At 46.1% G+C, this 24,122-nt stretch overlaps 1 protein-coding gene across 1 annotated transcript in view; it reads left to right on the plus strand.

Moving 5' to 3' along the window:
* The first annotated feature begins 1,140 nt into the window (after window positions 1–1,140).
* Window positions 1,141–24,122, plus strand: part of LOC144686002 (uncharacterized) — a 49,733-nt gene continuing 26,751 nt past the window's right edge. The window contains exons 1-5 of the mRNA XM_078551117.1: window positions 1,141–1,179; window positions 10,453–10,794; window positions 15,240–15,509; window positions 17,427–17,771; window positions 17,850–18,119. Coding sequence (XP_078407243.1) covers window positions 17,438–17,771; window positions 17,850–18,119 — 604 coding nt within the window. The 5' untranslated portion in view covers window positions 1,141–1,179; window positions 10,453–10,794; window positions 15,240–15,509; window positions 17,427–17,437. The remainder of the gene's footprint in view (window positions 1,180–10,452; window positions 10,795–15,239; window positions 15,510–17,426; window positions 17,772–17,849; window positions 18,120–24,122) is intronic.

The following is a 24,122-nucleotide window of genomic DNA, read 5'->3' on the forward strand; positions in this document are numbered from 1 at the left end:
CAACTCTGCAGCAAGCTTTTTTTTATTTTTAACGCTGCATCCTTTTTTTTGCTGTGCACTGCAGGTTGTTTTTAAACCTTTCTTTACTTGAAGCTGTGTGCCAGCTTCTCTAACCTACTCAGCCAGCAGGGCTGCCACCTATTTTATGATTTATGTACAGATTCTCTTTTGTTTTTATTTTTTGCCTCTGCAGCTGCCGTTTTCTTTAAAATGTTCGGAATGCTCCGCAAGTTTTCTCAGCCATTTGGCTCGGGGCCTGTTTTTTTTCTTTAACTTAAAATGACAGAGCTTCTGTTTCTTCTGTTTGAACTCGGTGGCATACTGGGTGAGTATATTTTCCTTTTCATCTATTTAAACAAGACTCTCACAGTTGCTAGGCGAGGGACAACACCAAACCTGATCCCTTCCTCATCGCCAATACTTTATGAACTTGCTTTTCCAGACAGGTTTTTCATTAGAAATATCAAACTTTATTTACAGGCTGCAGCAGCAGATATATGCTTCCATCGATCTTCACAGATGGAAGAATAACTCCGACTCTAAGATTCCCCGCACTTAGAGCTGATATGTTCACACTGTCATGTGAAAGTAAATGGCACAATACGTCTTAAAGCTACAGCCGCTACATTCCTTAAAGCTACAATTACTACATTGGCCCAATGCCTCCACTGTTCCCCCATAATATTTGAGACAGATTGCCAGTGGGTGGGGAGGCAGCGGGCAGGACACCCATTGGATTTTATGAGCCCTCCGGCCTTCAAACCTGCCGGCAGAGGAGAGTATGTTGCTGTGGGATAAATGTGGATTATATATGGTCCGTCGTATGTTAGTATGTATAACTTTTATTACACTTATCAGAGGGAGAGGTGGTATCATGACGGAAGAATTTCATTGCACGTTTTATATTTCCCAATGAGAATGAGGAAATAATGTGTTAAGATGTTTTACTTCATTTCGTCATATATACAGTCTGAGTGATAAACATATGGAAGAAATGTGTCTCAGTTACACTTCATGTTTTTTTGGTGCGATATATCAATAACTGTATCTAAATGTATATTTCTCACAGGCAAAGAGACTGAATCTGTGAAACGAGTCTACGATTTTCCTGCAGCAAATTGCCAGCTGGTTCGATATTCATTTTCTTTGTGTTTCTACTTCCGCCTGTTTTCACACAAAGTAAGTGCCTTATTTCCATCAGTCACACATCTTACTTTACATTATCATAGTGTTTAATGAATTTACATATCTACTATTGTGAAAGGAAATAATGTCTTTATTATTATGTTCCTGCTCCTTTTAACAGGATGTGTAAGTTCACTTTTCCGATTCCAGCAATGGGACAATTTAATAAAATGAAAACTGTGAACATATTTCTCACTGCTCTTAACTCCGTTTCCTGATCTATCTCTGAATTTCCATGTTCACCTCTACATATACTCTTGCATATAACAAACTTCTATCATATAGCTTGCTGTCACATTTCAAAGTATCACAATCACTCCGTGGAACTCTTTCTGGAATCCATATATTTGATATTTAAACATTCAATTGTCAACCGGTTACATATGTTACAGAATTCAGGTTTCCAATATATAATAATATTCAAATGTGAATTTATGGTTCTAAAATGAGGAACAGTTGAAAATACTTTATTGTTTGAGCCTATAGAACCTATTGTAGCTACGCAAAATGATGGAAATACTCAGGCTCCGTCAGAACTGACGATAAGTCATTGACCTGAAAAGTTAAAACGGGTGAGATTTTAATTCAATGAAAGCTCATTCGCTAAAACAGAGTTAAAATTGGGCCCATTGCCTCTCTTTCTCTCTCCACAGATGCTGCCGGAGTTGCTGAGTGTTTCCAGCAGATTGTATTTTTATCTCAGATTTCCAGCATCCCCAACCATATTTGTTTTTTTTTACACGATACTGTTCAACTCAAATTTAATTTGAAAAAGTTTAATAATTTTACACAGTTTGGTTTTTCAACCAGAGCTATTGTGATTCTAGAATTTGTGATGTGAAAATGTAAACAAAATATTGGTTATAGTGAGGATTTTACTATTTCACTTTTACCCTTTAAAGTAAAGGCTGATGATGTTTTGAAGGTGGAAATATATTCCAGTGAATGATGAACTATTGACTGAAAGATGGGACCAAAGCCACCAGGGGCCATTTGGAAATATTCAAGTGCATTAAGTACATTTTTCACCATCACAGCCATGGATGTCACCTGCACTGATAAGGCACAGCACCTGAAATACACTGCCAGTCAGATTCCTAGAGCTGGTTTATCCCCGTCACATTTCAGACACAGTGAAGAGTGGACGCAGGAAACACCTGAACTCGTCCCAACTTGGGAAACCCCATTACAAGATAAACAGGATGGAGACCCACATAACTGTATCCTTCCCCAGTTTCTCTCCCATGAGCTCCTGTCCATCCTGATAATGTCCCCTGTAGACCAGGAGTCACAAGGAGTTCTGGAACCTTTATATTCTGTCTAAGGTTTTAACCACGTCCCCTCTTTTTATTTTGATTGTTTTTTGTATTCGTGTTGTATATTCAGCTAACTCTCATAATCAATAGACTGAATATAATAGGATTGTTCTGTTTTTCTCTGTAATAGTGATTGAAATGAAGACAATATTATTTGCTGATTATAAAAATATGACTCTTAAGTTAACACTATAATTATTACATCTGCCGCCATATGTACACACTCGACCTCTCCCTTCAGCAGCACACACTCACCCGATCTCAAAGCTCTCCTTGTCCCCAGTTCCACTTCATTCTTTGTCTCATCCAACGCCTGAACAAGAAATATTTTCTCTTCCTTTCAGGGGTTGAGGAATGCAAGTTCCAACAACTTCCTTTATTCTGCTACTAACACCTGCTTTACTCTTTAATGCTATTATTACCATGGTCTTTGTCTTGTGTTCTGTGACATATTTGTCATTTAATCTCTCCAGACCTCTAACCTATCCCTGACCTTCTATTTTGCTCCAGCTGCAACCCCCCCACATTTTCAACAGCATAAACCTCATCACATTTCTATCTAATCCCAGTTCTGAAGAAGAGTCACATTAGACCCAAAGGGGACTAAATGTGGTTCCAGATGGGAAAAAGGACGCTTTCCCTGCCAGCCACAATAATAGATTTTCAAACCGTATCGTAACATTCCCAGCATTTCCAGCCTCATTAATAATTCAATCCCGGCAAACACGCTGGGTTGGTGGTGGGGCAGCCTCTGATTCGCCTGCCCCGCCATCACCTGAGACCTTCAGTAATCCGGGCAACATATTTAAAGACCTCCCCTGCAAAGAGCTAACACTCTTCAAGGGACAGCAGCTGCTGGGGCCTGATGGCTGCCAAAGGGTGGAAACATGCTGCTCCCAAATTTAGCAACGCCTCCCTCAAGCACCTATTGGATGCAGTGGAGGCCCCGTCGTGATGTCCTCTACCCTCGCTCTGGGCGAAGACCAGCAAGAACGGTCACCAATCCAGCATGGGAGGCGTGGCAGTGGTGGTCAGCGCCAATACCCTGCAAAAGAGGACAGCCACCCAGTGCCAAAAGAGGATGAATGATCTCCTCTCTTCTGCTCGGGTGAATCACTCAACTCATCATTCTCAACTCACAAATCCACAGGGATCTCATTCACTGCCAGATCAAGGGACATCACCATTCACCCTCTCACACACACGTTCATTTACCCTGTGGATCTTGTCCTCATCCCACCCATGATACCAATCACCACACACACACACACACACACTCATACACACACTCTCACACACACTCTCACACACACACACACACTCACACACACACACACACTCACTCAGACAAACACACACACACACACTCACACACACACACACTCACACACACACACTCATACACACACTCTCACACACACTCTCACACACACACACACACTCACACACACACACACACACTCACTCAGACAAACACACACACACACACTCACACACACACACACTCACACACACACACACACACACACATGCCAGGCATGCTTGTTATCTGGCCCGGCAGGCATCCTGCTTACATGCATTCATTAGGACAAATCGGCAAACAACAAATGGGGGAGGTTGCAGACTGGGGGAGGAATGTCTGAAATCATGGTCCTCACGGGCTTTGAAAATACAGTCATCCCGCTGGCCGGCGATGATCTGGACTGTTCCTGTGCTGATGGTGAAGTTGGCGTTGCTTTACCAAGTTAGGATCCAGCAGCTCAGCATCTATCAGACAACCATGCTGTGAGGCAGTTCCCCTGATCGGCAATCCCCTGACATGCACTAATTTTCTCTCCTTGCTTTCGCTGGTGCATCTGGGAAGCAGCCGAGGGGGTCCACGAACGAGGTCCTCGACTCAAGCACTGAAGAAACCTTGGAAGAAGAATCTGATGACACCCTAATTGAAGGCCCATTGCAGTGCTCACCCTCTCCCTCCACCAGTGCAGAGACTCACACCTCGGTGGGGCCTAGTTCTAGAGTAGCCTCGGGATCACAACCTGGTGTGTAACATGGTACTGTCAGACCCACAGCAGGCAGCGGCAGGGACTTCCCAGGTTCCTGGCACTCGGAGGACTGCTGGACGCCAGAAACCCGCTGAATCTGAGTCAGATGAGGATCCTCTGGGCTTGGCCATGTCACAGTTGCTGGAGCTACAAAGGTAATCTCGGGAACATCTCGCGAGGCCACCATCTTCTAGACTTTGAGCATTCTCTGGATTTTAGTGAACAAAGTCCGGGGGAGGGGTCAAAGTGACTAGCCGGTACCACAACATGGCAGCAATCAGCCGGTTTATGACCAGAACTCGACCATGGTAAGACAGCACTCGGAGCAGTCCTGTCCAGCGCCGCAGGCGAGTGGTGACTTTGGCATCCAGCTCCTGACAGTTCACCGGCCAGGATTCCACAACAGGGCAGAGGTGGACCCCCAGGTAGATGAGGCTTGTCCTGCTCCAGGTGAAAGGCCTGAGCTCCTCAGGTGTGGGATCCATCTGCCACTGACCAACCAGATTTCCAGAACACTTGTCCAGTTGATCCTGGCAGAGGACACGGCAGAGTAGACCTCCTGGCACTCGCCCATCCTCCACAGGTCAGCTGGGTCATTGAACATGAGGAGCACGTCATCCGTGTAAGCTGAGATGACCACCCCAATGCCCGGCCAGCGCAGAACCAATCCCGACAACCTCCTCCACAAGAGGTGCAGGAAAGGCTCCAAACAGATAGAACACAATTGGCCACACAAGGAGCTGCCCTGACGCACTCCTCTCCCAAAGTGAAGGGGCGCCGTCAGGGACCCGTTAACCTTAACCGGACAGCCTGTGGCAGCGTACAGAAGTCGAGTCTGAGCGACATGATGCAGCCCGAACCCAAATGCTTGCAGAGTCCTGAATAAATATTCGTGATCCACCCTGTCGAACGCCTTCTCCTGGTCAAGAGAAAGGAAGGCACTCGACACACCTGTCCTCAGGGAGAAGTGGATAATATCCCGGACCAGACGGATGTTATGAATGATGGTGCATCCCAGGACTGTGTAGAACTGGTCAGGGTTGATCATGTGGTCCAGCACGGTGACAAGGTGAAAAGACATTGCCCTGGCAAAGATTTTGTCATCCGTGCTGAGGAGGGAGACTGGGCGCCAGTTCTTCAGGTGGCGGAGATCCCGCCTCTTAGGCAGCAGGACAATCACAGCCCTGCGCCACAAGAGGGGCATTGGTTACAATACTCTCCCCCAGGAGCCTCACAAAGCTAGCATTGCCCAGGCACCATTCAGGAACGATGGTAAATATCTGTAGATGCAGCAGGCTCTGGGCACTGTTAGCAAACGCAGGCGGGGCAAAGGAGGATAGAGTAGGGTACAGGTCTCCTTCCCCTCAAAGTTCAGTCTCTCACAGCCCTCCCTGCACTAATGTTGCATTCCTACCCCTGCAGACAGCCAGACAGACAAAATACAGTTCTTTTCTCTCACAGGCTCCCACCTATTGCTGCAAAAGTCCTCCCCCTCCAGCTGGAGTTGGGTCCTCTCCCCTTCAGCTCTCCCCAAACTCCCACTCCCAGGCTCTTCAGGCCTTGCTAGGCATCACAAGGCCCTACCCTGCAGGTTCTACTAGACTAGCAGCAGCAGACTTTTTGGCAGCATCTTCTTGATCCAGTTGAGGACTAGAAGGAAGTACCACAGCAGCAGGAACAGCCACAGGAATACTTCAGCAGCAGGAATAAACACTGGAATACTGCAGCAGGAACAGCCTCAGGAAAACAGCAGCAGGAACAGCCTCAGGAAAACAGCAGCAGGAACAGCCTCAGGAAAACAGCAGCAGGAACAGCCTCAGGAAAACAGCAGCAGGAACAGCCTCAGGAAAACAGCAGCAGGAACAGCCTCAGGAAAACAGCAGCAGGAACAGCCACAGGAAAACAGCAGCAGGAACAGCCTCAGGAAAACAGCAGCAGGAACAGCCTCAGGAAAACAGCAGCAGGAACAGTCACAGGAAAACAGCAGCAGGATCAGTCACAGGAAAACAGCAGCAGGAACAGCCTCAGGAAAACAGCAGCAGGAACAGCCTCAGGAAAACAGCAGCAGGAACAGTCACAGGAAAACAGCAGCAGGAACAGCCTCAGGAAAACAGCAGCAGGAACAGCCACAGGAAAACAGCAGCAGGAACAGTCACAGGAAAACAGCAGCAGGAACAGCCTCAGGAAAACAGCAGCAGGAACAGCCACAGGAAAACAGCAGCAGGAACAGCCACAGGAAAACAGCAGCAGGAACAGCCACAGGAAAACAGCAGCAGCAACAGCCACAGGAAAACAGCAGCAGGAACAGCCACAGGAAAACAGCAGCAGGAACAGCCACAGGAAAACAGCAGCAGGAACAGCCACAGGCAGCACCAAGCTCAACCACAGCAACAGACACAGCTCAGCAGTAACGAGCTGCAGCTGAGACCAACCAGGAAGCACAGGCTGGGCACGGGTGTGAATCACTTGTACATAATGTTCACGATTGTAAATAAAATCCCAAGGATGTCTCCTTTCCTATGGCTCCTTGTTCTGATGAGCAGTGTCCGTGTCACTCTGATGTGAAACCTTGGTTCCTGCACAAGATAAAGGCAGGTGTCTCAGTCCAAGGCCTCTTCCCTGTGCTTATGCAACCTTCCCAGCACACTGATGGTGCCTTCACTGTCACTGGACACAATAGTCATGCCTGCACCTCAATTGGGCTTATCATTGCTGCCAGAATGTCCTGGGCCGGTGGCACAGAGTACCATCATTTTCTCTGTGTGCTCTCAGCACCTTTGAGGTGTGGCTGGCCCACCATCTCATCAGCATCTGTGTCCGGTGACAGTGTGGTCCTGGAGGCTTCTGCTCATGAAGGATGCCATAGGAACTGGAGAAGTTAAGGTTTCCCCAGAACATCCCCATGATATGATCCTGTTCACAGAGCGCAAGAGGGTTTCCACAAGCCAGACAGGAGCCAGACATTCACATAAGCTATGTGAGGATCTACGGAGATTCTCCACCGCGTGTCATCATCATCCTTCTGGATTGTAGGGACTATGAGCATCCGCTGCATCTCCATGACAGGAGCTTATCACAGAGGGTATGTGCGCTGTCATCAGCCAGGCAGGAGTCAAATGTTCACAGATGCAAGGTGAGGATCTATGGAGCCCCTTCACGGCAAGTCGACAACATTCTCCATGAGGGCCTCCCGAAGGTGCCTGCCTCACCTGGACAACACAATAGCCTCATCGCTGTCATCCTCCCCTTCGAGCACCTCATCAAACTCATCCCTGTTGACGTCCTCTTCATTGGAGAGACAATCAGCTACTCCATCTTCTCCTCAGGCAGCTCCTCCCCAGGTTGCAGTGCCAGGTTGTGAAGGGTGCAGCAGTGATGAGGATGCGTGAAATCCTCTGGGGATTATATATTGCAGAGTCCAGGCACCACAACCTCACTTTCAACATCCTGATGATCTGCTCCACCAAGGTGCAAGTTGCAGCATGAGCCTCATTATACCGTCTCTCTGCTGTATTCTGAGGCCGCCTCACAGGCGTCATCAGCCACGTCCTCTGTGGGTAGCCCTTACCCCCGAGGAGCCAACCCTGCAGCCTGTGGACCCTGGAAGATGTCAGGGGTCTGAGACCTGCTGAGAATATAGGTGTTGTGGACACTCCCTGGCAATTGCCTGTAGACCTGTAGGATGCGTTTGTGGTGTTTGCACACCAGCTGAACATTCAGCAAGTGGAAGTCCTTGCAGTTGACAAAGATGTCCGCTTGTTGTCATGGAGACCTGAGTACCACGTCAGTACAGTCAATGGCACCCTGCACCTGTGGGAAACCTGAGACCTGCACAAATCCCAGTGCTCTTTCATCCTGGCTTTCCTGATCTGGGGCTCATTGCACAAAGCTGTGTGCCTTCATGAATATAGCATCCATGGCGTGTTGCATCTTATGTGTTACGAGAGTTTCTGACTCAACCACCCTCACAGACACTGAGTTCCAGGCTCCCACCACCCTCTGGGGGAAAATATTTCTCTTCAACTCCCCTCTTATCCTTCTACCTCTTGCGTTAAATCCCTGCCCCCAATCTCTGCTTCCGGGATGACACTGTATGTGGAGGCTTGTGAGATCCCACAGAGATCACCTGTGGACCCCAGAAAGCATCCAATGGCTTAAAAATTAAGTGCTTTAGTCACTTTCTAGGCCACTGGCAGTGGATGCCCTCCATGTCTCCATGGCAACGAATCCTGCAGTCACTGGCAGATGTGACTTATCAGTTCCCTGGTCATGCACAGTCTTCGGCGACACTGTTTCTCACTCATCTACAGGAATGACAAGTGTCGTCTGTAGACCCTGGGTTTAGTTGGGTGCCAATCAGTGAGGCTCACTGTGGCTCATCAGCGCCATGCACAGGACCCCCAGCTGCCTCTTCCTGACGGTGCTGCTCCCCCCCTGCCCACCATGTGCCTCCATTGCTCTCCTCTCCTTCATTTCTGCTCTCTGTGCACCACGAGGTATACAGATAGTTCACCAGACTCCATGCTCCTGCCAGATGAAAGAGAGAGACGCGTGGGTTAGCATGGGTGTACATAGAACCTCTCTTGGTTAAGTCTAAAAGCCCCTTAATGCATGTTGAAGACTGCTGGCCACCACTTGGATGACCAGAGTTCAGTGCACTGCATGGTTGCCCGAAAACCCACCTACGTCCACCCTACTCCACAGGACCAACTGGTGGCAGCTTTGCCCACTGGACTGCATGGTGTGCTCTCAGCTCGGGTGCAGGCATTCTCCTAACCTGCACTGCAAGGCTGCACTGTTAGCTTGAACCATGGGGGAGACTAGTCCAAAACTGGAGGAAGACATTGCAAGGGGCTGTGAGCGCCTCCACTAGTGACTGCTCTATGACCAGCTTTTGCAAGGAGATTGTATGACTTTCCCATTCGTCCAGTTGTTCTGTAGTCCACTAAACCGCTCAACTGTTTGCAGTTTGTTCCCGAGTGGTGAAAATTTCAGGAGCATTTGGTGGCACTTTCATGCCTCTGCATTGCTTCACTGGGAAGAGAAGCTAGAGGCCCGACTCCAAGCATGTCAATGTGGCTGCATCTGAACTGTCTCAGCTGTGGAGGAACGGACACTTCATACAATGTTTCCCTAACGTGTGGCCATCTCCCTCCGCCTCTGCCCCGCTCCCTGCATGTACTTCTGCACCACCATCAGGCTGTGCTGCCTTCCCACCCCCACCAACGGCAGAGCAGCACTTGCTCCAGAACCGCACAGTCAGCCAGTCGGGAAATAGCGAAATGCCTGTGCCCTCGCCTGAATGTGTGGCGCCTGTTTCTTAAGTTCAAACAGGCGACCCTGGCGAGCGCTGTGTAACGTTAGTGCACACTCGCCCCCGAGTTCCTCTGGAAATTCAGCTCACCAGGTGCACCGTCTTTTACATGTTGCTGTGAAACACGTCGGCGTATAATCTCGCCGACATTCCCAGATGATCCAGCATGGGGGGATGATTCTAGTGGGCAGGGCTTATAATAATATGCAGATGTATGAAAATGACATTCCTGATGTGTGGCAGCAGGAAACGTGGTCACCTATTGACGGGTGGAGGGGACGTTCGCAAAGCTGGTTTCACAACGGAGTGGAACCGAATTTTGGCCTTCTCGCCATATTGTTCACTCACGCCCACCATGACGCCCGACACCAACGGGGACGGCAAATTCCAGCCAAAATATTAAGTATTTTTCTCTCTTCACAGTTGCTGCCAGACATGTTGAATAATCCCAGTATTTTCTGTTTTAATTTCAAATTTTCAGCATCTGCAGTATTCTGCTTTTATTATGAATTATTAAAGACATTGGATTAAGAACTTGGATTAAGAATTTGAGATTTACCATTAAAATAATTACATTTCTTCTTTCTAACAGGTAACACAAATCATATTTATTTTTTGGATGAGGGAGATGAGATCTCACTAAAAGGACCAGACAATCCTGGAGATGGGCCTGTTGTCTGGAAATGGAAACCACACTCAGGGCAAGAAATCCAACAGCTGGTTACTTTTTGGAGAGTCGGATGGGGCAGGTGGAATGCAGAATGGAGCAGACAATTTATAACCAGCGAGTTGTTCCAGAGGATAATAAAAGATCAGAATAGCATTGATCTGAGAATTCACAATCCCAGAAATCAATTTGCTGGATTGTTCATCTTGACTCAGACACAGCCAAGAAATCAAATCCTGAAACGTTATGAAATATTTGGGATCAAAGGTGAGTGGAACATAATACAGAAAAAAACAATGATTCTCCGTAAATAATTTCAGGTGTAATGATGAGAGATTGCCGGGATCACATGGTTCAGGATTTTGGATTTTGGGTCGGGACGCCAAAGTTTGGGTCAAATGGGGTTTACAATCATGCCCCTGTATGGGCACAGTCACCCAGCAGTGATTTTCCTTGAATTGGTCAATTAGAGGGCAGGCTGGCCTGCTATTTGAGGATGGTGGTCGGACTCTCGAAGCTGAGGGCCAATGGGATTATCAGATAAAACAGCAACCTCCAGCTCCGGTAAGAGAGAGGGGTTGCATCCATCTTGAGGTGTCCCTTCTCCAAACTTCTTAATCTTTTAAATTAAAATTTTGTCCCAGCAATCGGATCATAATTGTGGAAGTGGAACCCTCTACAGTGTGGCCTATGGCTGCAGCTGTGGCTGTGCAAGTGGGGAGGACCTGAAAGCCAGTCATGAGTATTTATCCCCCTGCTCAGCCACCGGGTGGTAGCCGGCAGGTAGCTGGCCTAGTTCCCCCAGGCCTCAAGAGGCCCACAGACCGACTGGAAAATTTCAGTCTGAGTTTGCTGATTGGCCTTGATAGGCCTTTAACTCCCCCCACTTTGGGTAGCCTTCCTGACTCCCAAGCTGCCTCCAGGAAAATGGCCCAGGGATGGGATGGTTCTGGGAAACAGGGCTGGGGGTGGGGGTGTGGCATGAAAATTAGCCCAGGAGCTTTATATTAACCAGTGCGATGCACATCCCTCATTATAATTATCAGGGGAAAGATTCTGTTCATTGTTTCTATTGAAATGGTCAACCTGAGTAAAAGAATATTGACAATTTAACCAGAAAGAACAAACTGAGGAATCTACCCCATAGACACTATTATGGTCTATACACTGACAGACTCTCTGTAAGATGTACTGAATTCTGTTACCAAATAGCTCCCTTGTGCTAATAACTTTCATCATTGTGAGATAGAGGGAAAATCAGAGAATCAAAGGGCAGAATTTTCCCTGTCCCCAGGAGGTGGGAATGGAAGTGGTGTGCCCAGGATTTCACAGGGATCTGTGGCAGATTATCTCCCCGACCATGTCCTGCCATGGGGGAATTTTACTGATGGTGGGACCAGAATCAGGCAGGATGCCCATCACAAGGAGGCAGGAACCCAATTGGAATATGTAAATTCCTATTAAACTCCATTTTTCCAGGCCATCAGCATTTTGCCATCAGCGGATCGACTCCCCCCCGTGTGGAGAGACCACCAGCTAAATGAAGACGGCTTCTCAGTGACAGCCTAAGGGGGAGGGATTTTAATATTATAAAGGGGGTCACGGTCCAGTTGGCACTGCTGACACTGCTGAGCTACCAGTCCTCTGACTAGTGAATTCATGCACATTGATCTTTCAAATTGCTGGGACATATTGAGAGCAGTTCACAAAGCATTTCCAACACTGGATTTCATTTATAGAGGTATTGGCCAGAATTTACATTCCCCAGTGGGCCATAACCTGGAGGTAACCCAGAAGATGTGCTCGGCAACCCCCTACCCAATCCCCCGTCCCCACCCCTCCCCCCCAACCATCTCCAGCTGTCCCCAGGCAAGGACTACACAGGAGTTGCCCGGGAAGTTTAAGCTTCTATTGGATAACAACCTTGCACCTGGAACAATCCGAAACTCCAATTTATATCGGAGAATTTGATTGGTTCCAAATATTTAAGCAGATTTAAAGCCAGGATTAAAGCCAAGTCTAATTCCTGGGTAAACATGGTACTGAACCCCTGAACACCCCACCTTCTGACTCCCCACCTCCCCTGCAATTGTAAGATCCCCCTCTCTGGTCTAGAAGATCTTGCCTCTACTTTTGGTATCAATTGTACACAACAAGTGGGGATACTGTTTCACTCAATGTGAAACACCTTTATTAAATCTCTAAGTAATAGTACACACTCACAATGACACTGGTTGCTTCGGAATCCCACGTGCTCGGGTCCATCTCATGTGGCCAGTCCTTCAACACATCTCGCAGCGTGACTTTGGAATGTCTGACCAGGCCTCTCTACTGACTGCAGTAACAAGGTCCTTGAGGGCTGTGTCTTTATACACCTTCCTGACCCTGGGCCTTGGCATATAAATCAATACCTTAAATCAAATTGTCTGATTGGATTATTAATCCCACCATGGCCATCCAGGACCACCTCTATGTGATCATATCCCACCCTCAACAGGGGCATGGGGTATCTCCATGCCTACAACGGGTGTGATTACTGTAACCTGGGGCAGGAAGAAGGCCATTCACACTTTCCGAGTGGCCATCGTCTAGTTCAGTTTCTGTAGGTGAAGTGTTTGTGGAAAACCACCACCTCAGTGACCTACCCTGATATGTCTGTGTCTGTTTAGTTGGAACTGTCTTTATTTTTAATGTTCAATATGAGCATCAGCGATGTCTTCCATCAGAATTCTCCCTCCGTAGCTCCACCTTCTCCCACCATGAAACAAACTCTGCCCACAGGTCTCCATCATAACCAGTTTACTTTCATTAATATGAAAGAAATGAAAGCAGTCACATGGTTAAAAATGATTAATAAAATACAATTAAATGATTAATTGGCATTCACAACTCCCTCTCAACACCTCCAACACCCCTCCTGAACAGCCCCTCTCAGCCAGCCGAACCCCCACTCACTGGGTGGTCCTACTGTAATGGTCTGGGCACGTTGAGTACAGGGGAGGACTGGAGCCTTCTCTGTGACAGATATTATGGATAATACATTTCCAGCACATCCAGTGAGTTGCCAGCACCTGTCGATTTTGTTGGTCTTCCATAAATACCATTCCAAACTATGTAAGCTTAGCTTGATGGGCCGAATAGCCTCCTCCTGTGTTACAATCCACATTGAGACAAACAAAGTGATAGAATCGAACTTCCCAAATGATCTTAAATGCCAGAAACCAAAAGACAAATTTTCACTTTTTCAAAACTTTGATTGTAAAATCAAACCAAAATCTGCATCAATTAGTCATGAATGAAGAGACAAGTTGCATTCATTAGGCATTTTAAATTGCACTGTAAATAGCCAATAAAACAAGGATACATTGCAAACATGTTCTGGCAGTTCCCCCCGAATGTTTGGCACCATGTGCTGAATCCATAGTCCCTCATAATTCTGGTTTCCTCAAGTAGAGTTTAACTCCTTTCCCTCATGCGGGGTTTAATCATCACGTAGCCTCTGACAACAGCCTTACTCCATCCGAGTTCGATGGATACAGTTATCTCCAAAAAGGCACATTTCAGCTCATGACAGTCCTGATGGCGTAAATTCCCCAGAGTCACCTTCACCCGGCCACTCACACACCCCAGGAAATGATACGGCCAGCTCTGGTAAAACTTGAAACAATGGGAGTATCTTTCATTCACTACACAGGCTGCCAAAATCCAGACTTCAGTTTTTCTTTCTATTTTAGCTATAGTAATTCCTCACTAAATTTAGGTAGGAAACAAAAATTCTTTGCCAAATCAAAATTGAGGGGAGTTCTCTCTGAGACAGCCTCACTTCTCCTCGGCAACTCAAGTTTGTGTAATCAGAATTCATGCTCCATTTGAAGCTTTTCCCTCTTGCTTCCTCTTTCCCTTCATGTATGTCACCTCTTTCTGTATCTCTTTGACCATCTTTTTCCTCCCTTGCTGATTTCTCCCTCTCTCAGTCAATCTTTCTTCGTTCTATTCCTCTTTCAATTCTGGTCAGTTGTACTCAATCTTTAAAGGAAACAATCCTTCCTTGGGCCCCAAGTGCCTAACCAATTCTTCAAGGATCCTGCCCCTGTTAGCTCCTGATCTTATGTTCATTCCCATGTGCTCTGCTACAGCCTCAAAATGGTCTTTTCTCAAGTGTATTAAGTCTCTGACAGTTAGATCCACCTATTCTACAAAGGTTTGAGCCTCAAAGGTTAATTTTCCAATAGAATATAGCACAAGCAAATGTGAAGTCTTGTTTGTTTAAATGCTGGAAAGTTCCAGTGAAGCCCTTTTACAGTCACTGGGTTTAATGCCCAGCTTGAGCCTAATTTTGTTACAATCCCGGTGGGGAACCAAAACAACCAAATTTATCAAATGCCTTTCAAAGAAGAAACTACCGACAAGATTTCACTTTTTATAACTTTAACACAAAACAGAATCAACATAAATTAAATATGAATCTGTATCATAATAATCACTCTATGACTCCAGGAATGGTAATTGTGCTGGTGGATGGGGACCGAGAATTGTCATCCCCACTGTGTTGTTCTACTGGTAAGATGCACTTGTGTTTAAACTGGCCAGACCCTTTAATGCAGGAAGGTACAAGTGCTGATGATGAGCACATCCCAAGATCAGTTCGAACCTAATCATTGGATTGTAAATGCCACTAATTACATTAAATCTTATTGATCTGTCTTTCATAGCTGAAGCAAGTCGACAGTGGCCTCTGGTGGGCAGTGACATCACTCTCAGTTGTACCATCTCCAGACTCTCAGATACAGTCAGTCTTCACTGGAAACAGAGAGACTCATCTCAGCAGAACAGGAGGAAAACTGATCAGATCCGACTAAATAATACAGCCTATCTGATAGTCAAACATGTTACAGTAGAGGATGGGAAGTTGTATGAGTGTGAAGTGAAGGAAAATGGATCCAATGTTATCACAGGAAATGCAGATATTTCTGTGACCCAATGTAAGTGCAATTTCCTCACAGTGGATATTCGGATTTACTAACATAAAAGTGGGACAGAGAAGTGTAGTCATACATGTGAATCATGAGCACCTCATACTACAGTCACAATGTGGGGTTCTGATAAACATATCAACATTGAACAAAAAACTGAGCTCTCTCCTCTCAATACCACTTCTAGTCAAGTGCTGCTGCTACTTAGTGATTCCAGTTGGTGCAGACTGTAGATTTCAAATAAGCATTGAGTTGGGAACAGGACTAAGGAATGAGGGAAGGACAGGGAATCAATGACAATGAACGGGAGAGGGAAGGATGAAAGTGATAGGAATGTAGAGTAGTAATGGTGGACAGAGGGAATGGCAGGGACAGGGAGTGGAGCTCTGGGAGTGGACGAGGGGAAAAGATGCGAGTGACAGTGAACAGAGGATCAGAGCTTGTATTCACACAATGTATAGAAACAATCCAGGTAACTGAATGGGGAAGCAGTGACCAGCTATAGACAGAAAAATGGAGTTTTGGGAACGAGGACACAACTGATATTTGCTTCTCTTGTCTCTCAACTTATTGAGACTGAAATTGTCAAATTAAGTGAGGCAATTCAACAGCGGAAGGTATAAAATCTGAAAGCAGCATGTGTTTAATAAATGGTGATGCACTATTTAATAAAACCAGCAAATGCTTTCAGTCACAGAGCGACTTGAAGAGAGAAAAGATATTCTTCACTAAAGAGGGAGGAAGTGGATCTCAGAATGAGTGAGTTTGTTCAGAAAGGCGAGGGAAAGCTTAGAGAAAGAGAGAGGCTTTCAATCCGTGCGAAGACAAAGGAAGAGGTGGAGAGGGTCAAGGAGGGAGAACTGGAAGTTAGACTGAAGGGAACAGAAGATTTTGATACCAATTGTGGAATAGTGGAAGAGGACAATGAGAGAACGACAGGGAATGTGAAGGAGATCATCCTGCAGGAAATTGCAGAGTTAAATTGGGATGAGGCTGTGGAGTGATTTGTTGATGATGTTGAAGACTTCAGATTTAATGCATTGAGGGACAGGGAGACAGTGTCTGTTAGTGAGGATGGTCGAGGAGGATTTAATGTGGGATAGAATATGGACAGATAGCATGTGCAAAGTCGTCTTTGTGAGATGTTAATGGTGCTGCTAATTTATTATTCCCCATTCATGATTGCTCCCTGGACAATAAGTAAAGGCTTCCCAACCTTCCAATTTCGCCAGCTGGCAAGTGTATTGCACAAGCAAATAAATTGACTTTGGGTTAGTCTGGTTGAGGAAATTTGAAAGATGCAGTTGCAATGTACAAAAAAAAAATCATGCAGCAATTTAATGGGTATAAGTCCTGTACAAGATATTAAGTTTAACAGGAGACAGATGTTCTCTGTGAAGAAACCAACACATTGACAGCAACTCAAGCAGCAGCAACTGGATTGTGTTAAAGTGGGTCAGGGGCATGGAGCAGGTATCTGCCCATTTCATATTAATGAGCGGAGAACTAGAGGCAGAATTTTGTCATGATATTCTGCATCATGCTATTTCTGAATAATTATTACAAACAAATGTGGACTGCACTTGCCTGAAGGGAACCATATTCAGGACATTGCAAAATTAAATGCAAACTGTAGCCCCCATCAGAAGAACTCGATGTTGTTGGCAGAACCTCATAATTTTTGGCCATGTGATGTCATAGTGTCGTTCATAGCCAAAAAAACGTTAAAACTCAAAAAGATTTTATTTTATTTTCAGAACAATCTATTGATTTTTGAATTCAGCCAATTCACAATATTTAAACAACTCTAAGATGATCAAAGCACAAAATATTTTCGCAAAGTTATGATTATTAATTATTTTTACTGTTTTCTGTACCTCCACATTCTACAATTCTAACACATTGTTCTCTGTCGCTCTATTACAGATTTATATGGGATGAGTTACACTCTTTATCGATCAGGCACAGATCACAGTGAACTCTTTCTGATTTGTTATGCTGATTATAAGAGTAATTTTCACTCTGCCGCATGGAGTTGGACGTCACATCATCTTCCAATTTTGGAGGAAACAATAGCATCTGTATCAAATTCCCAGGTCATCAATGTAAACAGTGTCCACTTTGAGAATCGACTGGTCCCCACAGCGGCAAATTTTAATGGTGTGAACTTCAGTGTGAGGATTGTCCCTGTTCTGTTTGGAGATGCTGGAGTTTATAAATGTTCTCTGGGACCATATAAAATGGTGACCGTTCAACTAATCACAGTTAAAGGTAGGAGACAGAATGTTGCTGCTGTTTTCAATGATCAAGTCAGTGTTTAAAATATAAGTTATTTTCTTGTTTACGCAGTGACAGCTGAACCATCTGATGCAGTGACTGAGGGAGACACCGTTACCCTGACCTGCTCTGTCTCTGATGTCACTGAATCAATGAGACTTGTTTGGATCGATAGTGATGGCAAAACTGTTGTAGAGAAAACATTGAATGGACGGAATGGGGAAGAGAAGTCATTGAAACTGATTATTCTGAAAGTTGAGAGAGGCAGAGGGAAGTGGATTTGTGTTTTGTTTCATCAAAACAAGCCCCAGGTTTCTGCCCCGTACTATCTGGAACCCAGCGGTAAGTGACTCAGGGTTTGCTCTTTCTATTTATACTCTTGATAGAAAATTCTTGTCACTTATTGGTCTTATTGCCAGTATAAAGTGAGCCTTTATCTCCTGTGGATGAGCCTCTACAGTGGTGCGGAGCATCAGAAAATTTACCCTGAGGTCACTCAGCACAGCCTGGGATCAAACTGGGAAAATTCCTGCTTTGTGCACCTCAACTCCATTCTTGGTAAACTCACTGAGACAGAGGAAGCATTTATTTTTAACAGCAAAATGGAGACATTTTCAATGTTTTTCTAACCCAGAGTCAATCAGAATTCTGAGACTGAATGCCCAACATGATCACACCAGATGTTATTCTGTGCTGCAAACATTGAAATTGAAACTCTTCATTCCTCAGACTCAGAGAATCTCTTCTTCTCTCTCTGCCTCAGCTGATCCTGGAAACATCTGAACCTCAGCACTCTCGTTCTAACTGAGGGGGAGTTCTTTGTGAGTGTAACTCACTCCAGGACTTGAACACAAATACCATGTTTGACATGAGGGCTACAACCAGTGGATCAGGTCTAAGCTCTGCTTCCTGCAACATCCAGTTCTGAATGGATGGTAGACAATTAAACAACTCACTGGACAAGGAGGCTCCACAAATACCTCCAACCTCAATGATGGAGGCGTCCAGCACAGCAGTGCAAAAGATAAAACTGAAGCATTCGAAACAATCTTCAGCCACAAGTGCCGAGTGGATGAACCATCTCGGCCTCCTCTGGAGGTCCCCAGCATCACAAATGCCAGTCTTCAGCCAATTTGATTCACTCCACGTGATATCAAGAAACAGCTGATGGCACTGGATACTTCAAAGGCTATGGGCACTCCTAGCCAAGCTGTTCCGGTACAGCTAAAGCACTGGCATCTACCAGGCTATTTGGAAAATTGCCCCGGTATGTCCTGTACACAAAAAGCAGGATAAATCCAATCCGGCCAATTACTGCCCCATCAGTCCACTCTCAGTCATCAGTAAGGTAATGGAAGGGGTCATTAACAATGCTATCAAGTGGCACTTGATTAGCAATAACCTACTCACTGACGCCCAGTTTGGGTTCCGCGAGTGCCACTCAGCTCCTGACCGCACTGCAACCTTGGTTCAAACATGGACAAAAGAGCTGAACTCCCAAGGGGATCTGAGTCTGACCGTCCTTGACATCAAAGCAGCATTTGACCGAGTGTGGCATCAAGGAGCCCCTATATAACTGGAGTGAATGGGTATCAGGGGGGAAACTCTTCACTGTTGGAGTCATACCTAGCACAAAGGAAGATGGTTCTGGTTGCTGGGGGTCAGTTATCTCAGTTCCAGGTCATCACAGTTGGAGTTCCGCAGGGTAGTGTCCTGGGCTGAACCATCTTCAGCTGTTCCATCAATGACCTTCCTTCCATCATGAGGTCAGAAGTGGGGGTGTTAGCTGATGATTGCACAATGCTCAGCACTATTTGTGACTCCTCAGATACGGAAGCAGTCCATGTCCAAACGCAGCAAGTCCTGGGCAATACCGAGGCTTGGACTGACAACTGGCAAGTAACATTCGCGACAAACAAGTGTCAGGTAATGACCATCTCCAACAAGAGAGAATCCAACCATCGCCCATTGATATTCAATGGTAATGCGATCATTGAATCCCCCACTATCAATATCCTGGGGGTTCCCATTGACCACAAACTGGACTGGATTAGCCATATAAATACTGTGGCTACAAAAGCAGGTCAGAGGCTAGGAAACGTGCGACGAGTAACTAATCTCCTAACTCCCCAAAGCCTGTCCACCATCTACAAGGTACAAGTCAGGAGTGTTATGGAATACATCCCACTTGCCTGGATGAGTGCAGCTCCCACAACACTGAAGGAGCTGGACACCATCCAGCACAAAGCAGTCCGCTTGATTTGCACCACATTCACAAACATTCACTCCCTCCACCACCAAGGCACAGTAGCAGCAGTGTGGACCATCTACAAGATGTACTGCAGGAATTAACCAAGGCTCTTTTGGCAGCACCTTCCAAACCCACATCCACTACCACCTAGAAGGACAAGGGCAACAGATAGATGGGAACATCACCACCTGGAGGTTCCCCTCTATGTCACTCAACATCCTGACTTGGAATTATATTGCCATTCCTTCACTGTTGCTGGGTCAATATCCTGGAACTCCATGCCGAACAGCACTGTGGGTGTCCCTACACCACATGGACTGTAGCGGTCCAAGATGGCAGCTCACCACCACCTTCTCAAGGGCAACTAGGGATGGGCAATAATTGCTGGTCCAGCCAGCGAAGCCCACATCCCTTGAATGAATAAGAAAAAAGGGATGGTCATTTATGCAGCAGCTGAAGATGTTGGGGCCTAGGTCACTGCACTGATGAACTCCTGCCGTGATGTCCTGGAACTGAGATGATGAACCTCCAACAACCGCAGCCATCTTCCTTTGTGCTTGGCATTCCTCCAACCAGCAGATAGTTTTCCCCCCAATTCCTATTGACTCCAGTTTTGCTAGGGCTCCTTGATGGCACAGTTGGTCAAATGCTGCCTTGATGTCAAGGGCAGTCGCTCTCACCTCACCTCTGGAGTTCAGCTCTTTTGTGCATGTTTGATCCAAGTCTTTAATGATGTCAGGAGCTGAGCAGCCCTGGTGGAACCCAATTTGAGCGTTAATGAGTAGGTTAGTACGAAGCAAGTGCTGCTTGATAGCACTGTTAATGACCCCTTCCTCACTTTGCTGATGTCCAAGAGCTGACTGATGGTGTAGAAATGGACCAGGTTGGACTTGTCCAGCTTTTTGTGTACAGGACATACTTGGGTAATTTTGCACTTTGCTGGGTAGATGCCAGTGTGGCAGCTATACTGGAACCGCTTGGCTAGGGGTGCGGCAAGATCTGGGGCACGTGTCTTTAGTGCTACTTCCGGTATATTGTCAGGGCCCAATGACTTTGTACTATCCTGTACCTTTCATTGTTTTTTGATATCACATGGGGTGAATTGAATTGGCTGAAGACTCGCATCTGTAATGCTGGGAGCCTCTGGAGGAGGCCAAGATGGATCATCCATTCTGCACATCTGGTTGAAGATGGATGCAAATGCTTCAGCCTTATCTTTTGGACTGCTGTGCTGGGCTCCACCATCATTGAGGATGGGGATATTTGTGGAGCCTCCTCCTCCTCCAGTGAGTTGTTTAATTGTCCACCACCATTCACGACTGGATGCGGCAGGACTGCAGAGCTTAGATCTGATCCGTTGGTTGTGGAATTGCTTAGCTCTGTCTACTACTTTCGGCTTATGCTGTTCGACATGCAAGCAGCCGTGTGTTTTGTAGCTTCACCAGATTGACACCTCATTTTTTGGTATGCTTGGTGCTCCTCCTGGGATGCTCTCCTGCACCCTTCATTGAACCACGGTTGATCCCCTGGCTTGGTGGTAATGGTAGAGGGGGGCTATGAGGTTACAGATTGTGTTCGAGTACAATTCTGCTGCTGCTGATGGCTCACACTGCCTCATGGAGCTGCTAGATCTGTTTGAAATCTATCCCATTTAGCACGGTGGTAGTGCCACACAACACGGTATCGGGTACCCTCAATATGAAGACAGGACCTCATCTCCACAAGGATTGTGCAGTGGTCACTCCAACCGACACTTTCATGGACAGACGCATCTCCAGCAGGCAGGTTGGCAAAGATGAGGTCAAGAATGTTTTTTCCCACTTGTTGGTTCCCTCATCATCTGCTGCAGACCCAGTTTAGCAGCTATATCTTTCCAGACACAGCCAGCTCGGTCTGTAGTGGTGCTGCCAAGCCACTCTTTGTGATTGACAATGGAGTATCCCACCCAGAGTACATTTTGTGCCATTGCCACTCTCAGTGCTTCCTCCAAGTGGTGTTCAACATGGACTCGTACTGATTCATCAATCAAGAGGGGGATGGTACATGGTAAGCAACAGGAGGTTTCCTTGCCCTCATGCCATGAGACATCATGGAAGTCCAGAGTCCATGTTGAGGACTCCCAGGGCAACACACTGCTACTGTTTCCACCACCTCTGCTGGATTTGCCCTGCTGGTGTGACAGGACATATCCAGGGATGATGATGTTTGTGTCTGGGACCTTATCTCTAAGTTACGATTCCATGTGTATGACTGGGGCCTAACCAGTGTTTTATACAGCTTTAGCATTACATCCCTGCTTTTGTGTTCTATATCTCATCCAATAAAGAAAAGCATTCCAGATGCCTTCTGTTAGGACGCAGTAGATGATGTGCCAGGCGGATCAAATCCCCGACGCAAACTTGATCGCGCTGTCACAACCATTTTGCAATTTGTATTTATTTCAAAATGCATGCACTGAATTCAGAAGTAATGAGTCCGCCAAGATTTGAGAAAATTTTTAAAGAAAACTAAAATTAAAAATTGTTAACAAAAGAGATGATTCCAAGCACATATATAGAACTACAAATTACTATGATAACAACTCCTACAATCCCTAATTAAACTGTCTCCCAGTTACAGCCCCTTTAAGGCAAAAAGTCTAAAAATATTATGGATTTTAAACAAACCCAGCAAATTAACACAATTCTCTGGACAGTGGAATTCAAAGTGGTTCTCTCTTGCTTCAGTTTCTGCAGACAGCAGGCTTAATGCACAAATACTGGAGGCTTCACAACCTTCTGTTAGATCTTACAATGCCTTCTCCTGACACATAGACTCATGCTCCTTTATGCAAGTTTCTCCCTTTTTAATATGTAAATTCCATTGTTTACAAATGTCAGCTATTTTGCCCATGTTTAAACCAAGTCTGTAATGATGTCAGGAGCTGAGCAGCACTGGCGGAACCCAAATTAAGCGTTAATGAGTAGGTTATTGTGAAGGAAGTGCCGCTTGATAGCACTCTTGATGACCCCTTCCATCACTTTGCTGATGTTCAAGAGTAGAATGATGGCGTGGAAATTGGCCAGGTTGGATTTGTCCTGCTTTTTGTGTACAGGACATACTTGGGCAATTTTCCATGTTGCCAGGTAGATGCCAGAGTTGTAGCTATACTGGAATAGCTTGACTAGGGGCGCGGCAAGCTCTGGAGCACAAGTCTTCAGTACGATTGCCTGAATATTGTCAGGGCCCATAGATTTTGCACTATCCTGTGCCTTCAGCTGTTTCTTGATATCACATGGAGTGAATTGAATTGGATGATGACCTGCTCCTGTGATGCTGGGGACCTCTGGCAGAGGCCAAAATGGATCATCCACTCTGCACTTCTGGTTGAAGGTGGTTGCAAATACTTCAGCCTTATCTTTTGCACTGATGTGCTGGGCTCCTCCATCATTGAGGATGGGGATATTTGTGGAGGCTTCTCCTCCTCCAGTGAGTTGTTAATCCACCATACACGACGGGATGTGGCAGGACTGCAGAGCTTAGATCTGATCCATTGGTTGTAGAATTCCTTAGCTGTCCATCACTTGCTGCTTATGTTCTTTGGTATGTAAGTATTCCTTGTTGTAGCTTCACCAGGTTGACACCTCATTTATTGGTATGCCTGGTGCTGCACTTGGGATGCTCTCCTGCGCTCTTCATTGAACCAGTGTTGATCCCTTGGTTTGACAGTAATGGCAGAGTGCGGATATGCCAGGCTATGAGGTTACAGATTTTGGTTGAGTACAATTCTCCTGTTGCTGATGGCTCACAGTGCCTCATTGATGCCCAGTCTTGAGCTACTAGATCTGTTCGAAATCTATCCCATTTAGCACAGCAGTAGTGCCACACAACACGATGTAGTGTACCCTCAATATGAAGACAGGATCTCCTCTCCACAAGGATTGTACAGTGGTCACTCCAACTGATATTTTCATGGACAGATGCATCTGTGGCAGGCAGGTTGGTGAAGATGATGTCAAATATGTTTTTCCCTCTTTGGATCCCTCACCATCTGCAGCAGACCCAGACTAGCAACTATATCCTTCCAGATTCAGCCAGCTCGGTCTGTATGTTGC

Source organism: Cetorhinus maximus, chromosome 10 (genome assembly GCF_964194155.1).
Source record: "Cetorhinus maximus chromosome 10, sCetMax3.hap1.1, whole genome shotgun sequence".
NCBI lineage: Eukaryota > Metazoa > Chordata > Chondrichthyes > Lamniformes > Cetorhinidae > Cetorhinus > Cetorhinus maximus.